General features: G+C 41.4%; 2 protein-coding genes across 3 annotated transcripts in view; both read left to right on the forward strand.

The window, feature by feature from the left end:
* The window catches only part of ubap1lb (ubiquitin associated protein 1-like b), a 424774-nt gene that overhangs the window by 289551 nt on the left and 116539 nt on the right, over positions 1-18684 (forward strand). The gene's annotated exons all lie outside the window — the stretch shown is intronic.
* Positions 7941-11680, forward strand: dbx1a (developing brain homeobox 1a). The gene is made up of 4 exons (XM_074626118.1): positions 7941-8400; positions 8539-8643; positions 10622-10824; positions 10961-11680. The coding sequence occupies exons 1-4, from the start codon at positions 8040-8042 to the stop codon at positions 11240-11242; spliced, it is 951 nt and encodes a 316-aa protein (XP_074482219.1). The 5' UTR covers positions 7941-8039; the 3' UTR covers positions 11243-11680.

Raw genomic sequence — 18684 nt, forward strand, 5'->3', positions numbered from 1 at the left:
TTAGCGGCTATATCTATATCAAACAAGTGCTGCAGGTCGGCCCCGACCGGGGAGAGTCACCGCTAATGTCACGACGGGACTCCTAAGCTAAACCGGTGTTGACAACCACACAGCCTGGCCTTCTTTTCCGTGCTGCGCGGCGACGCTTTGGGTCCTCAGACGGGGCACCCGTTGGAGCAGTGGGTGTTTACATGACGCTACGCCCGAAAAGACTGCCAGGTGCTCGGGGTGGGGGTCGGAGTGGAGGCTCCCTTCTTGCAAATCGCCCCCGCGTCCGTGAAACTAATGTAGAGATGAGATTAAACTCGCGGAGAGATACATTTGCAATTGATTAACGCTCAGCCTCTGTGACAAATCGTATATAGTACTTTTGGGGGGAGTGTGTGCGAGTGTTTGTGTGTGTGTGTGTGTGTGTGTGGACTTAATACTGCCAGATTATTGTTAAAACTAAAAAGGTTGGATAAACAACAACTACTTACACACCGGATTCTGAGTGTTTTTGAGCACCACATGCTTTTATCAGAAACTCAAATATTCAGATTTAGTATAAATTGTAATGGTTTCAGGTGGAGTATAATGAGCCAGTGGAGGATGTTCCACCTGCCTGCCATCCCCTTCTAAAACAAGGATTTAGAGGACTACTGTGTTTCCTCTGCACCCCTCTGCTTTGTCTGGTACTAATGAGCAATTAACTTTGCATACAAGGTCACAGACAATGGTATTGGTTGTCAGATTATGCTAATGCTGTTGGCTGTGGCTGCACTGAAAGAGGACAGGGAATCCCTGTGAATAGAGAGGGCTGTGGCCTTTCTACGGGATGAGAAAATGATATGCAAACTGTACCAACATGCGCTTTAAGAGGATTAGGACGCCACTCGACATCCATACTGACAACTGCAAATAAATGAACAGCAAAAAAAAAAAAAAGGGGGAGGCAAGTGTTCCAGTCTGGACCAGAGAGAGAGAGCAATAAACTTTCTTTGAAAAGTGGAATTTGTTTGGACGCTTAATGAAAATGTAAATGCGTGTCCTTAATGATGTGACTTGATGAGTTGTAAACGTGGGAGGTGAAGATGAGATCACAAACGATGACAAAAGCCCAACTGAAAGAATTCAGAGTGGGGTGAAGCAGACGAAAAGAAAAGCGCCTGGGGTGAAACTAAGAAGTTGAACTCCCATGGCCAAGTGAGGGGGGAACAGGTGCAGCCAGAGTTCATACAGAGCGCTTTGTGCACTGATATGGCTCCAGTCCATTTGGGGAAGAGGGAGGGGGCCCATGTTTAATACAAAGTTAATATCGATTTAATGCTTGTCACTGCTCTTCTGAATCTTGTGGCATTGCTAATTCGCTCAGTGCCGAGCTTGGCTTTTTTTGCACCGCCTGCGCCAGATGCTGCAGGAGCCTCCTTCGGTGCCGCCGGCGAGCCGAGGTGAAGCCGCGGCCAAAACACCAAGAGTGGGAGCCACCACTGAGGTGAAGCCCAGTCACGAACTGAATCCACTTGAAATAGTTGTTTGGTTAACTTCACATGGCAGGAGATGAGGATTCACTAGAAGAACTGTGACATTTGAAGGCACCATGGACTCAAGTCTGAAAGATAATGTGTAATGGAGGCAGACGTATTCAGACACTTCACTTCAGTAAAAAGCAATACTAGAGGAGAAAATGTTTCATTGCAAGTACTTTATATTTTATATTTTAGGTATTTATTATGTCAAAGGGTTCATTTCTGCATGTTATTTTTATATTATTGTCTTAATTATTAATAATGATAATTGGGACAGTGTCTTTTTAGCAAGTTAGAAAGCAACTATGCCATTGCAACACAGTCTCGCAGCAGTTTGTGAAATAGTCACAAAACTTTAATCTATTTGATTTGTTTACATAGACACAAATTTCCCTTTTTTCGTGGCATTTTCCTACGAATGTCCAGCAACATGTGACAATGTCACGTGTCACTTTCCGCTCAAGTCTTTTCAAAATAAAACTGCTTAGTTAGGTTCAGGAAAAGATCAACTTGGTTAGGCTTAGGCAACAAAACTACTTACAAGTATATGAGACAACTGAGAGTTGAGGGAGAGGGCTGAAGGGCTATATTAGATCTATTGTTTAGGGAAATTTTGAAACGCATAATGTGTCATTAAAAAGAAAATGCAACACAGTCTCATGGCAGTTCGTGAAATTTGCGTACATTGACGCGAATTTCCTTTTGTTGCGATACTCAGCACCACTTTCAACAACGTATTTTTCATGCGTTTTCCTATGAATGTCCAGCAACACAGATACAGATACAGATACAGAGAGCTTTATTTATCCCCGAAGGGCAATTCAGTTTCTGCAGTCCACCGAGACATATACACACATTCATACTGCACAATCATCATTGACAGAGGGAACACAGTAGGTGGCATATGGGGAGGTGCAGAACAATAAAGTACGAGATTAACAATTAAAAATATCCGCAATAAAAACAATGAATACAAGAATAAAAACAAGACGAGATAAAAGAATAAAGGAATAAATAAATAATTAGAATAGAATAAAGTGCCAAGAGTATTTGCACATTGCAAATTGTATTCCAAGAATGTACCAAATGCAAACACAGACAACCGTTATGTGGTTAGTGCAAAATAATTGTACATTCAAAGTAAATAAGACATTTTTGTTGTCGTTCATTCATGATAGTTACTCTGCGTTCAGCAGTGTAATGGCGGAAGGAATGAATGACTTGGAGTAGCGGTTTGTCTTTCTGTGAGGAGGCAGATAGCGCCGTCCTGAAGGCAGTAGTGTGAACTCACTGGACAGGATTTGGTTGTGATTAATAATGTTTTTGGCCTTCTGGAGGACACGTTTCTCCCAGATAGAGTTTAAGTTGCTCTGCTGGGCTCCGATGATTTTGGAGCAGACTTTCACAATGTTATTTAAGCAATTCCTGTCCTTCATAGACAAACCGTTAAACCAGCAAATAAATGAAAAGGTTAAAAGGCTCTCAATATATGACAAGTAGACAGTACACAGGATAGATCTACTCACACCAAAGGAGTTGATTTTCCGCAGCAAATGCACAAGACGCAGGTGTCAATTTCTGCTCCAGTTTTTTCAAAATAAAACTATTTTGTTAGGTTTAGGAATAGATCAACTTGGTTAGGCTCAGACAACAAAACTACATAGTTAGGTTTAGGAAAAGATCCCAGTTTGGGTTAAAATAATTACGGAAGTAACTCAAAGCAGGAGTGGGTAGAAATGTAGCAAATATGATTATTAAATATGACGGTCACTATATCCTGACAGTAGTGATGAGATGGGTAATCTGAAAAAAATCATGTGCCTCTGTGTCCTCCGGTGCTCCTAATGGCATCTGTAAGATTTCACAGACCGGAGAAAAACAACCAATCAGAGCCGAGCTGGAGCCTTGCCGTCTCAATCACTGTCAATCACTGTCAATCACTCGTGAACTCCAACCAAACGGTCAAACTAGGCAGCGTTGATCAAATATGAATCAAGATTCTGTTACTGTAATGACTATTTCTGTCCTCAAATGTTTTCAGAAACATCTTGTAGTGTACTGTTTAGCTGTAAAATGAGAAAGTTTGTGACCCGGCAGCCATGTTGAGAACAGTCGAAGAAATACCAAGCACCGCCCACCAGCCGGAGCACAGCCAATAGGAACGCTCTCCCTCTGAAATGACCTGTGATTGGTCAAAATCTCCCGTCACGGGCTAGATTTTTTAAAGCCTGAAAACAGAGCCATGAGGAGGAGCAGAAGTCTAGTTTTCTCTCAGAACACTTTAATTACAATATGCTGAAAGGTTATTTTGGAATTTTTGCCCAATGATGCCAAAAAATATACTGCCTACTGAAGCTTTAAGTATGGAAGTTATGTGCAAATAAAATAACCTTGACTTCTGGTTGCACATAGTAGGACATGGACACCGGTCTCCTGGGTGAAAGTCCTGTGTTTTTTGAGCCACACATCTACCCTGACCTCCTTTCTACTCAGCATTCACTTCTCTTTATACTTCCCGGGTTCACAACTACATGCGAATTGATTTTGAGCTGACCTTCACAAAAAAATGTGAAATTTGTGTCTATGTACACGAATCAATACATTAAATTTTATGACTATTTCACAAACTGCTGTGCGACTGGGCTGATATATCAGGTGTTCAAATTTAGACTGCAACTTTTTTTCCAATCTAAAGCTGTCCCAAACGACCCCGGGAGGCAGAATTTGGGGGAAATAGACTCCTTGCACATTTAATAAAATTGTGCCTTTCACGTTTTTGAGTTGGGTTTCTAAAATAAACCTGTTCAGGGAAGAATTATTTTCATTACTGTTCAAGTAGTCTGTGAGTAATGGAAGCTTATTTGGTGTTATATACAATAGGGTCCAAACCGACCCCGCTCTCCCCTATAGCTTTCAAATGTTTAAATAGTATAATTAAATATAAAATATCATTAAATTGAAATAAGTGAAGCAAAACAGTACTTGAATAAATTTATATTGAAAAAAATCCCATTAAGGGCCTATAATATTCAACATTTGATGTCTGAAATTCAACTTTATTTCTTATTCATTTTATTATCTTTTTTAAGCCCCTTTAATAACAATATTGACAATATTACAATATCCTTGTAATGTCTTTGGAGACTTCTGTCTTTGGCACTTATAGATAAACAATGTCCATTTTCTATGATATCCGAAAATGTATTGAAAGTAGGCTATTTGGCATGTAATGCAACAGAAAACGTCTACATCTGTCAGAATGGATGTGCTAATTGAAATAAATGATTTTTAATTGACCGAACCCTGCTGGAGAGTTGGATGCGGGCTGAATGGCTGCAGGGCGGAGAGATGGATGGACTGGTGACTGCTGTCACATATACGAGGCTGCAACCAGTCAGCACAATCTGTTCATCACCCGGTTAAGTGAAAAGATTTGGGGAGTTCCTTCTTTTTTCCTCGGTGCGTCCACGTCACCGATAAATAATGAGGGAATAATAAACAGTTAACCACCTGTCGGACCGGCGGCACAATGGGGCGGCCCATAGAGAGCCTCTCATGCATGGGTAACATATTTACTCAGCCTCTTTCACTTAACGAAGCAGAGAGAGAGCCAAGACAATGCTTAACTTCATCTATTTGGTAAACTGGCTGCAGGGCCCTGCAGAGCACAACAATCCGATAATATTTGGATATAGTGCATATATTGTACTTCTTTATTGTACAAAATAAAGCTGGAAATTAATTTTGGAATATTCTAAATTTAAGTATGGTGTACTGGTAATCCCTATATTATATAATAAGTGGTTTAAATGAGTAATCCTTCCCGTCCAAGGATACCATAAATGAAATTAAATGATCAGTAGGTAATCCCTGTGGGGATCTTAGTTTATACCATAAATGCACATAAACATAATGAAGTGGTGTAAATGTGACTATTAAATATATAAAATACCACATTTAATATTGTAAGAATACAATTATTAATACATATGATCTGATAAAATTGTAATAATTAATCGTTAGACACACTGTAAACTCACAAATACGTACCAATAATATAATAATTTGTAATAAACGTATTGGACCTGGTGATGAAAAATACGCCAAATTAGCCTATAATGCCATGTAAACTTGTAAAACAGTGCTTCCTAGGATGCTTATGGTAAAGTGATGGCTCTTTAACAAGGGGGAGGTGGGTGTTAATATTTCAGAGATGTGCTTTTAATGGCCTTAATTCAGCCGCGGCCAGCTGTTTTTACTCGGCCTGGTAAAGGAGCGGCCGACGTGGCAAGCTTGCAAAGCTCGTAGAAATTAGTCTCGGTCAGCCAGAGCAGCCTATGCTTCCTGCTAACCATCTGCTTAGCGATCACAAAAGGAGGATTTCAGGCAGCCAAGAAGGAGGCTGAAGGAATACGAGGCTCATAAAAAAAAAAAGAAGCTTTGAAGGTCTCGTTACTTAGCGGAGGTGTAGCTGTGGTGATGGTGGTGGTGGTGGAGAGCTGATGGAGAGCTGATGTGTTAACGCCTGTTTGTGCGTCCTGCGTCCTGCTTGCGCTCATAAAGCAGACGCACCTCTGATGAGCGTCGACTCTCTAAAGGATCATTTCACGGAGGCGTTCCCTTTTAATTATGGGATTGTGGCCAGTTTATATTAGATTGATGTCGAGCCACTTATCGTGATTTGAGCTGAGCCCAAATGATGCAAACTGACTGGCTGGTTTACTCGAAACAGAAATGTCAGTGAGGGACTATAATGTGGACACACACCGTGTGCGTAAATTGACCTTTAAAGTGAATAAAAGTTTGTTTTTACGCACACTTTAAAACACGGAGCCTTTCTTCTTTAGTTTATTTTTATTAACTGATTTTAAAAACACATTTAAAACAAAAAATATTATCAAAAATAATTTATATTAATTTATATTATTTGGTTGTTAATAATCAAGAGCAAACAACAGTAACTGCTTACGGACTCGCCATCTATACCGGGATATTCCGGTGTTTTTTCTTTAAGTGGAAAAAGAGTGTAGAAAAATAAAACAAAACATATTTAATGTAAAAGAAAAAAAGAAAATAATGAATAAAACACTAAAAATACTAAAATACTAACTCAAAAGCTGACAATAAAAGTTATAAATGACAAACTAAAATACAGATTAATAAAATCAAATCATGTATAAACCTTTTTTTTCGTTTCTTTATTGATTTTAATTCTAAATCAAACTTTTCCAAATAGTTTTACCGTATTTCTTATTGTAATTGGGTTTCAACAATTAGGCTCTTTTTTTCCTCCTCTTTGGTTCTGCGATGCATTTTTTGCCTAATTGCTTTTCTTTAACGGGTTTTCAGGGGCAAAGCTGACAGAACACGACTCTCAGGCTCCAAGTCGCTTTAATGGGAGTTTTATATGGGCTCTCAGTGTCCGCTCATATGAATGCGTTTTAAATCAAATCACAGATGCACTTTTATTCAGCCGGTTAAAATAGCAGAACAAAACCGTCTTTAGAAATAAAGCTTTTTTTATTCCTCTGGGCTTTTTCTTGAAGCGGAGAGAGAAAGGCCGAGGGGACCTCCTCTCCTCCTCTCCTCCTCTCCTCCGCAGCTGAAGCTGAAGCTGAGGGTGACAGTTAGTTCATGGTTAACAGGATCAGCAGGCCGCACACTTCTCCTGTATGTGCGCACTGAGCTGCGGCTCTGCTGGGCGCTCAATGGAGCCTGTGCAACAAAAAAAAGTAATATTTAACACATCTGTTAAAGCGTTTTGATAGCAGAAATCCGTTTAAGACATTATTCCATGACGAAGGGCCAGATTGAGTGTTGAGAATCCTATGGAACCCTAAAACTGATTTACATTTGATATGCTGCGCATTGTGGAAAAATGTAGATTTAACAACAAATATATTCTATTAATAGTACTTTTTATCAGCCTTTTATGTGTTTAATTTTGACGCACTGCAAATAGAATAAAAGAATATTTTTACATTTTTAACGAGTTGGCTGTGTTTTGTATATTCTGCATAACAGAGAGAGACACACTGAATGGGAAGAATAAAGTATCTTTTTTTCTTAAGTGCTCATTAAAAGTCCCCCCTATAATGACTGGATCTGTAAAGATTGCTCTTTAATTAGGCCGCTCGCTCTCTGCCAAACAAAACAAATTGAAAGGAAAGTGGTCAACATGCAAAATTGATGACTGAGCCTCTTTTGTGATGGGGACATTGTGTGTTGCTTGCTTATGAAGTCTAATGCAATCATAAATCGCGTCCTCCGGCCAATCAGCGGGCCGGGGGATGCGGCATGAAAGCGACCATGTGGACCCATGTGGACCCATGTGGAGGACTCTGTTGAGCCCCATTGTGGAGGCTCGAGGAGGGGGGTTTGGGGGGGTCAGGCTGCTATAAAACTGCTCTCCCCAGAGTGACACAACCAGAGGAGGTAGCAGACATTCAGACTGATTCTCTCCCAGCTGACACGAGGAGTATCTCACATTTGACACCACTGATTTCTTTTTTTTTTCTAAAAACCGGGACCATGATGATCCCAAGTATGCTCGCGCCTCCCGCCTTCTACCCGGGTCTGTACCGGCCCGCCGCCGGTCTGCCGCTCCACCACAGCCTGCCGTCCGCCTTCCACACTCACTCCAGCTTCCTGGTGGAGGACCTGCTGCGGATCAGCCGGCCCGCCGCCTTCGTTAACCGGACCGTCCCGTCGGTGTGCGCCTCTATGCCCACGGCCACCACCACCTTGTCCTTCGGCGGCTGCGCGCCCACGACGACCACCACCGCGGTGACGCGCGATTCGTGCTCGCCGAAAATGTCAGTGTCGAGCAGCAAGGACCCAACTTTTCTCAAGTTTGGAGTGAGCGCCATCCTCGCACCTTCACCAAAGACCGGTGAGTAAAAGACGGGGACTCTGTGCTCGTTTCAGATTCATCTGCGTCATTCAGGAATGATTCTGTTTAACATGTAATGTTCCTCCACAGTGTCCTCCCATCATGCTCTCCTTTTTAACATGTGATGTTCCTCCACAGTGTCCTCTCACCACCATGCTTTCCACAACCTGACCTCCAAGACCTTCCCCATGCCCTGCTTTGACGGGACCTTTCACCCCATATTCAGGACACCTTATTTACCAGGTAGGCGCAACTTTTACGCACGTCTCCTGTATAGATCCACCTCTCTCCAGCCTTTAAATGGTAAATGGACTTGCATTTATATAGCGCTTTTCTAGTATTCCGAGCACTCAAAGCTCTTTACACTACATGTCAGCATTCACCCGTTCACACACTGATGACAGAGGCTGCTAAGGTGCCAACTTTGCCCATCAGGATCTAATCTAAATACTCATTCACACACCGATGCCTTCGGGAGCAAATTTGGGTTTAAGTGTCTCGCTCAAGGACACATCGACATGTGACCCGGAGCAGCCGGGGATCGAACCACCGACCTTCCGATTGGTGGACAACCTGCTCTACCCTCTGAGTCACAGCCACCCCTTACAGCCGCACCTTTACAATTCTGTCTGAACTAATTGCTTTTAAATGTAAAACACTCTCGCACCCTGTCATATATATATATTTTTTACAAGAGAAGAAGAAATCACTGTCTTATTAATGGGGAGCTGTGGCCCCTGAGCTGTGGCCCCTGCCCGGACACACCCACCAGCCCCCTAATTAACCAATTATCACAAATCGTCACGCTCTAAATTTGAGGCGTGGTGTTGAGTTCTAGTCCTCCTTGCTTCCCATTGGGGGCGTTTTGGTATTTCCCTGGCCCAGGGTTTTCCCACAGAGCCCGGGGGGCCACCGGGCCGCCGTGGCGGGCCAACAAAGCTTTCAGCACCGTGACCAATTTGGTCAGCTCCCACCGGGCGAACCACCCACACACCCCGGAGAGAGTGACTTTTACCAGGGGGGTTGGGGTGGGGGGTGCAAAGGCGTGAACCAGTCATGCACTAATTTCCCTATTAGGCGCTATTGAGAGTTTTCAATATTCTCACAAGACCACATAGCGCGTCGTTGTTCCTGATTCAGCTCTACTGTCAGGAGGAGACGGCCAGTTAGTCCAGTTAGCAGTCTGCAGACAGGACCGGTGTCTCGGCTCCAAGGGAGTCCAATAAAGAGAGGTTTATTTTAAACTGCATCCAAGCTGGAGAGAGTTAGTCCCTGCGTGCTACACGGCTCATAGGATAGGTTACCACTGACCAAACAGTCCTCTCTCTCTCTCTCTCTCTCTCTCTCTCTCTCTATCTTTCTGTGTGTGTGCCCCCTAAACGTTTATTCTCCCAAGCGGGCCAATCAACGAGTCGAGATAATAAAGAATAATCTCTTAGAAAAGTCTATAAAGTTGCTAGTCCGGTGCTTTCATTCAGACAAATCATAATGGAGATCTTTTCATGGGCTAAGTTGAATGCCTCAACAAAACAACTCCAGCGCCCTCAATAGCTTTTCGTGTTCATTTAATGAAAATGATTTGAAGGCAAGAAAGAAGAAGAAGAAGAAGAAGAAGAAGGAGAAAAAAAAAAGAAAAAAAAGCGCCATTCCCTCCACTCTTCACTCCCCTCTCCCCCCCCCCCCCCCCCCCCCCCCCCCCCTCTCCCCTCCAGGCATCAGTATTCTGGTATGCAGTTTGTGTTTAGTTTGAAAGTGTAAATCTCCTTTTGTTGCGATAATATATGGCCTTCGCCGCCTGTCCAGAGTCTTTTCTGCGTTAGTTCATTACTACACAATTACCGTTCACGGTTTATTAACTCCTCTATCCGCCCTCACAGGCCTCCTTAAAGGAAATGCTACCTCTTTACCATACCAATGCGGCTGGGGACCGGCCAATGTGCTAATTAGTCACCTCGTGCCATTTCACTCAAAACGGAGACGTATTGCATAGCTCCAAAGGGAGAAAAACTTCCAATAATAACCGGTTAGAAAAAGTATGGGCTTAAAGACAAATCATTATATTCATATAGGTGTGGTTTTATAAAAATATATTTAACATATTCCTATTTTGGTTCTTTGTGGCTTGTTTTAAGGATCATTTCTTCTCAGCAAAAACAGATATTTTGGCAAAGAAAACATAAAGCTAACAGGTTCCAATGTCTCTTCTGTGTTTGTATTATAGCATCTTCATCCGTGGTCCCTATTCCCGGGACCTTTTCGTGGCCCCTGGCCGCCAGAGGGAAGCCCCGCAGAGGGATGCTGAGGAGGGCGGTGTTCTCCGATGTGCAGCGCAAGGCCTTGGAGAAAATGTTCCAGAAACAGAAATACATCAGCAAGCCCGACAGAAAGAAGCTGGCCTCTAAGCTGGGCCTAAAAGACTCACAGGTAAAAACAAACTTCACAAGTGTTTAAAAAGGGTCAATATGTCGTGCGTAATTTGGACGCAGAGCTTTTGTCCACTCCCTGTTAACTCTCATCACTGTTTCCACTTTCTGTTAACTCTCTCTCTCCGTGTCTGCAGGTGAAGATCTGGTTCCAGAACAGAAGGATGAAGTGGAGGAACTCCAAGGAGCGCGAGCTGCTGTCGTCCGGCGGCTGTCGCGAGCAGACGCTGCCCACCAAAGCCAACCCGCACCCGGACCTCAGCGACGTGGGCAAGAAGTCCTCAGCTGAGGAGGAGGAGGAGGAAGAGGAGTTCAGGAGAGAGAAGATGAGGGCCGGGTCCAGCATCTCCTCTCCATCTCTCTCCAGTAAGCACTCGGACTTCTCAGAGTCAGACGAAGAAGAAATAACAGTATCTTAATTTATTTATTTTTTTAAATATATAGAGAGAATATAATCCGTGTTTTGTTTTCATATGAGACTGTGACCACATTTGTAAGAAGCCTGAAAGAGAACCCCATAAATGTCATTGTTAAAAAAACAACAACAAAAAAAACAACCTTCACTTAAGTTTGTTGCTTCATCGGCGCATGCGCACTGTACAGGATCTGCTTCTGAGACACAATTTGCTGTTTTGCACAGCTTTGTTCAATTGTACGGTATTTTGTACAATTTTGTATGGAAATTTTATGCCAAGAATATTGTGTTACTTTTACCTTGAATAGAATTGTTTATTGAAAAAAAATTTAGCTATTTCGTTAATAATTTATATGAATTTCTTTAATAAGTATGTTGTATTATGTGCTGTATATATGTTTATATCACACTTTTTGTACAAATACCAAATAAAATTGTAAACATTGCCAAATCAAGTGTGTCTTTATGTTTTTTTAAAGGAACCTTTTGACATAAATAATTAATTTGAATGAATAGCAATAACTTAAGACTATAGTAAAATGTACCCTGGACAGAAACCAGTGATATCAAACCGCACCAAACATCTGATGTAAAGAGATTACACACAAAGTACTCTTTTTCAAGTACTGTAAAAAATCAGGTCATCAAATTGCTGCAAGCTATAACCCAACTATTTACAAAGTTATGTTACATAGAAAAATGTACATAGAAAAGAAGACTAATCATTCATTTAGTTTGTGATTAATAAACTGACACACGGCAGGCTTTACTCGAGACAAACAGAGAATCAGGATCATAGCAGAAGATCGTCTATAAACTACACAGACACACATATACAGATAAAGAATGTGGGCCACAAATCTGAAAAGACCTCACAAATCTAGTTCTATGCTGTAGGCCACTGGTTCCCAACCTGGGGGTCCCGACCCCCATTAGGGGTCACCAAAGCTTCACAGGGGGTCGCGAGGCCTTCTTGATTTTAAGGGGTGTAAGATAACTTTTTTTAAAAATATACAGTTGGCCTATATCTCAGCAGTTCATTAAAGGCAGGGTTGACGATGTTATCCAGTACACACTATTTGTTATATTGGTTGAAATGGTCTTTACACCCCGACAGTGATCCATTACTGATGAGCTCTGAAAAAGGACCGGAAAAGAGCCGTCATCTGTAGCTGCTGTAATCCTGAAAAACGTCTACCAATCACTGCCTTGCGGTCCGCTTGAAAAGAGCCAATCAGATGCCTCCCTGCTCGTACTCTACCCGTAGCGTGCTCCAGCCTGAACTCAAAGCGCGTTGCCGCCGCACGTTTACTGGAGAATGGAAGAGAAAGCTCAGCCCTGCAGTAGCACTGCCGCGGTTACTTGTCATGAGGTAGCGTTGTTGAGTTGAGGTCCTCTCTCCGCTCTGTGTCTGTGAAGTAGTTACGATGCGGCGGTGCGGTTCGGTGGGGGAGGGGGTGGGTTTAGACGGAGCTCCTGAGGCGATGCTATTTTTCAAATTATACTAGCTTTCCAATATCGTCGACCCTATCTTTAATATTTGTGGAAAAAAAACTAAATTAAATTCTTATTTTTAAAGTTTGGATTATTATTTAAAATGGACTTGGACTTGCATTTATATAGCACCTTTCTAGTCTTCCGACCATTTAAAGCTCTTTACACTACATGTCAGCATTCACCCATTCACATACATTCAAAAACTGATGGCAGAGGCTGCCATGCAAGGTGCCAACCTGCCCATCTGGATCTAATCTACAGTAAATACTCATTCACTCCGATGCAACATGTGGACTGGAGGAGCCAGGGATCGAACCGCCAATCTTTCGATTGGTGGGCGACCCGCTCTACCTCTGAGGGCACAGTGAAGAGCTGAACACAAGTTATATTCACAGAGTCTTCCCTCTCTGCTAAAGAGCTTCCTCCTGCATTACTAAAGTACGCAGTTAAAACAACCAAAGAGCTGATAGAACAATGTCCAAGCATCAGGGAGAAGAAAACACTGAATTTGTCAAAACAAGAAGCCTATTAAGTATGTATGATTTCTTAAAGACTGAACAAATACATAATACAGACAAAGAATTGTATTAAAAGTTCCTAAAAATAACAGGAAAACTCATCTCTGATGCAACATTCACAGGAAATAATCTGCTCAAAATTCATCCAAATAGCTAGTTTTACACAAACTTCCTGCAGTTATTATGTTCACTATTTGGGTTTATCGGTTGTTCTGTACTGTTATTGTCATGCATTGAATATAATATGAAATATCCATAAAATATGTCACTTAATCCGTGGTCATCCGTTAACTCATTGGTAGAGAATGGGTCCCCTTAAGGAAAAAGGTTGGGAACCGCTGCTGTAGGCCTACGTCTCAGCAGTGCTGAAAACCCTGCGGGGGGCAAACACACATTCAGCTTTTGGCTTCTATCTGGAGATCAGAATGAACGTTGCATAAGATGTGAGACAAAAACACTGAAAGCAACAGAAGCTGTGCTGTACGACATGAGCCTGGCTTTAAGGGGAGGCATTATAGGTGAACAGGGTAAAAAAAATGTACCTAATAGATATCACCATGAAACTTCTCCAGTTTTCCCCCAATTATTTTTTTGTATTTCAAGTTTTCTGAATGTTCATGCTAAAATATGCAAATGAGGCATTATCTTATTAAATATATGATAATTTGCATACATTTCGAGGACAGAAATCTGAACAAAAGTCAGGTTTAATATTCTTGTTTCATTTTGTTGACATATTAGAGTCAAAGGATTTTACAAATGGGATTTTGGATATCTCTTTGTGAATCAGAAAATACTGTGAACAACCATAAACAGCCTCCGTCTTTTATTTTTTAGAAATAAAATGTTCTATATATCAGGCTATGAATGATATATGAACAAACCCCTCTGTAGAAACCTTCAGAATATAGATAGGAATGAAACTGGAAAGTTTGGTGTATGTAAGTGCCGCTGAAGTGGAGATTTTTGGCTCAGTGAGAAAAACCTTATTTTGAGAAAACAGCCTTGAAAGATTTATATTGTAAAAAATCAAATCTAGCCAGTGAGCTAGCCGCCGCTCTGCACTGCTCTCATATGGCTGTTACAGCCGGTTCAGCCGTCGCCATATTGAAAGCCGTGCAGTGGCAATAGAAATGCTCCCAATGTCCAACATGTTCTCATCCCAACTCATCACATACCGATGCTTTGTCAGACCCATTGGCGTCACTTTTTGGTAAAAGTAAACAGGTGCTTAATGCTCAATTTAACAAAGACACTTCCTTAGGTTTAGGAAACAAAACCACTTAGTTAGGTTTAGGAAAAAACAACATGATTGGGCTTAAAATTAATAAGTTTTTACAGTGAAAATGTAGTAATAATATATAAACTGGAAAAACAAAGTTCGGAAACTTATGTTTGGTGGATTATTTATCTGTTGTTACAATGCTAATTATGTATGTATTTTACATCGTTGGAAAGCCTGTTTATTTACCTTCGCAATGATGTCCAACTTGTAAGGATCATGCATTTGTGGGATGAGCAGCACAGCTGACTATGTGGGTAGCGCCCAAGAAAAATTTGCCAAAATGCTCCGTCAATGGTAAACAGTGTATTCTCCTGTTGGTATTGACTCTTGTTGTGAGTTGTTTGGTGGATTGGATGATTGAACTCTCTATCAGTAACAAGGAACAAACAAGACATATTGGCATTTTACACTTTATTCATTTAATCCACCGTCAGGAGCCTCTGTAGCGGTGGAAGATCCACAACAGCCTGGCACCTCCTTCTCATGCTGGTCACCAACCTGGTCAAACGTTGCTCTGGGATGGCGTTCCATTCCTCAACCAGGATTCATTGCAGGTCAGCCAATGAGGTTGTGTTGGTCACTCTAACACGTACAGCACGTCCAAGCTGATCCCACAAGTGTTGAATTGGGTTGAGGTCTGGACTCTTGGCAGGCCGTTCCATTCTCTCTACTCCCACATTGTGGAGGTAGTCTGTGATAACCCTGGCTCTGTGGGGGCGAGCGTTGTTTCTCGGAGGATGAAGTTAGGTCCCAGATTGTGGAAATATGGGATCGCCATTGGCTGCAGAATCTCATCCCGATATCTCCCTGCATTGAGATGGCCTTTAATGATGACAAGCCTTATTTTGCAAGTGAGGGAGATGCCGCCCCACACCATGACACTGCCCCCACCAAAAGCTGTTACCCCATCAGTGCAACAATCAGCATAGCGTTCTCCACGTCGTCTCCATACTTTGACCCTACCATCCAACTTTGGCAGACAGAACCTGGACTCATCACTGAACATGACATTCCCCCACATGTTCAGGTTCCATTGTCTGTGTTGTCGACACCAGCGCAAATGGGCCTGACGGTGAAGGGCAGTCATTGCAGGCTTCCTGGTAGCCTTATGAGAATACACTGTTTACCATTGGCAGAGCATTTTGGCAAATTTTTCTTGGGCGCTACCCACATAATCAGCTGTGCTGCTCATCCCACAAATGCATGATCCTTACAAGTTGGACATCATTGCGAAGGTAAATAAACAGGCTTTCCAACGATGTAAAATAGAATGCCAATTAGCATTGTAACAACAGAGAAATAATCCACCAAACACAAGTTTCCGAACTTTGTTTTTCCAGTATATATACACCGATTAGCCATAACATTAAGACCACTGACAGGTGAAGTGAATAACATTGACTATCTCCTTACAATGGCATCTGGCAGGGGGGGGGGGGGGTATATTAGACAGCAAGTGAACATTTTGAACTTTGAACTTTGTGTTGGAAGCAGAAAAAAAGGTGCGTGAGGATGTGAGCGACTTTGACGAGGGTCAACTTGTGCTGTCTAGACGACTGGGTCAGAGCATCTCCAGAACTGCAGCTCTTGTGGGATGTTCCCGGTCTGCAGTGGTCAGGACGAACCAAAAGTGGTCCAAGGAAGGAGAACCAGTGAACCGGCTGACAGGGTCAGACCCGAGGCTCATTGATGCACGTGGGGAGTGAAGGCTGGCCCGTGTTGTCCGATCCAATAGAAGAGCTACTGGAACTCAAACTGCTGAAAAAGTTAATGCTGGTTCAGATAGAAAGGTGTCAGAACACACAGTACATCGCAGTTTGTTGCCTATGGGGCTGCGTAGCCGTAGACTGCTCAGGTGACCATGCTGTCCTAATGTTATGGCTGATGGGTGCATATATTCCTTACAGGGACTCCTTTTCTATCATTGAGAAAACTGAGGACCCCTGACTAAGTGACATATTTTATGGATATTTCATATTATATTCAATGCAAAACAATAACAGTACAGAACAACTAATAAACTGTACAATCAACCCAAATAGTGAGTTTTCCTCTTATTTTTAGGAACTTTTAAAGCTTCACTAGGCAGTATATTTTTGGCATCATTGGGAAAAAATTCCATAATAACCTTTCAGCATATTGTAATTCAAGTAAGATAACTAGATTTCTGCTCCACATCACGGCTCTGTTTTCAGGCTTTAGAAAATCTAGCCCGTGACGGGAGACTTTGACCAATCACAGGTTTTTTTCAGGTTATCTGTTTCATGTACTACTGTCACCGTATAGCGACCGTTTTATGAAAATATTTATAGATTTGCTCCAAAAAGAAGGCCTCGCGACCCCTAGTGGGGTCGGGACCCCCAGGTTGGGAACCATTGAATTAGACTATTGTGCTTTGTGGGGACACTTTGTCTGATCTCACTTCTTCAAAGGGTGGTTTGACTTGGTATTAGGGTTAAAGTAAATAATTATATTTAAGTTAGGATTAGGGACAGGGTCCTTACAAGTATAGTAATGTGTCCACAAGTCCACATGTTTGTGTGAGCTATCAAGGGAACCGCTGCAAAGAGTTTCATGTTCCAGCTCTGTGATGACATCCTCTCAGTTAATTTTTATCCTTCCTATTCAGACACACATTCACCTTCTGTGGTGTCAATATTTTCTTGTTGGGCTTCAGGGCCATCTAGTGTGAATTTATTGTCAGTGCAACCTTTGTGGGCTGTTGGAAATGAAACAAATGACACATGAAGACATGATAAAAATAGAAAGGACAAATGTTCTTAGGAGCTTTGTCTTTAAACCAGACAACATTTTCCAGATGAATTTATCACACAAAGCATCAAATATAATATCTTTAAATTAAATGGAAACAAATATAAGCTGACCCATCACATTAATGTTAACATCCTATTTTATGGGCATCTAATACAGATAGTGTGACGTAAACGGCTTTAAATCTAATCAGATATTAGTAGACGTCATGAACTGTGAGCATTTTGAAGGTTGTGTGTGTGTACATATATATATATATATATATATATATGTGTATACAGTATATATTTATATTTAAACCAGAGTAAACAGTATGAACACATCACCCTGGTTTTAGCCTCTTCACACTGGCTTCCAGTACATTTTTGAATAGTAAAAATAGTCTAAATGCACTAAATGTTCTGACTCCTCACTATACCTCTGATCTTTTATCCCCGCATGACCCTGCTCGTACTTTGAGGTCCTGGGGCAGGAGCCTTCTATCTGTTCCAGGCTGAGTCACAGGCTTCCTTTAAATCTAAACTCAAAACATACTTTTATCACACTGCCTTCCCTGATTTGACCTGATTCTAGTTTTTATTTTGTTTTATAGGTTTACTATTTTAATTAGTATGTTGTTACATTGCTATTTGGTACTTTTATTTTGTTATTGATGTGTTTTTTTGTTTTTATGTGAAGCACTTTTGTAACTTTTCTAACCTCTGACCTCAAGATCTGTGAATGTAAATGGGTTCTATGGGTACCCAAGAGTCTCCCCTTTACAGACATGCACACTTTATGATAATCACATGCAGTTTGGGTCAAGTCATAGTCAAATCAGCACACTGACACACTGACAGCTGTTGTTGCCTGTTGGTCTGCAGGTTGCCATGTTGTGATTTGAGCATATTTTTTTATCCTAAATGCAGTACCTAGTGAGGGTTTCTGGACAATACTTGTAATTGTTCTGTGTTATTAATTAATTTCCAATAATAAATATATATATATACATATACATAAAACAAGCATATTTGCACACTCCCATGTTGATAAGAGTATTAAATACTTTTCCTTTTAAGATACATTTCGATATTATTTTCTCTCTCTTTTTTGTCTTATTTTTATTTGTTTCATTTATTTTCTATATTTATGCTTATGTAAAGCTCTTTAATTGCCTTTGCGTCTGAAATGTGCTATATAAATAAACGTACCTTACTTACCTACCGTTAATTCCTAACATTAGCTAACGGTAGTGTAACATTACGTTTCTAATTTATTTCCATAGGCATATTGTTACATTAGTAGTTGTTACATAGTCATCTCTTATTTATTGTCATCCTCACTGTCGTCCAGCTGCTGCACAAGAGGCGCTATGTTTTGTATTACTCATAATGG

The sequence above is a fragment of the Sebastes fasciatus genome, chromosome 2 (genome assembly GCF_043250625.1).
Source record: "Sebastes fasciatus isolate fSebFas1 chromosome 2, fSebFas1.pri, whole genome shotgun sequence".
In the NCBI taxonomy this organism is placed as follows: Eukaryota; Metazoa; Chordata; class Actinopteri; order Perciformes; family Sebastidae; genus Sebastes; species Sebastes fasciatus.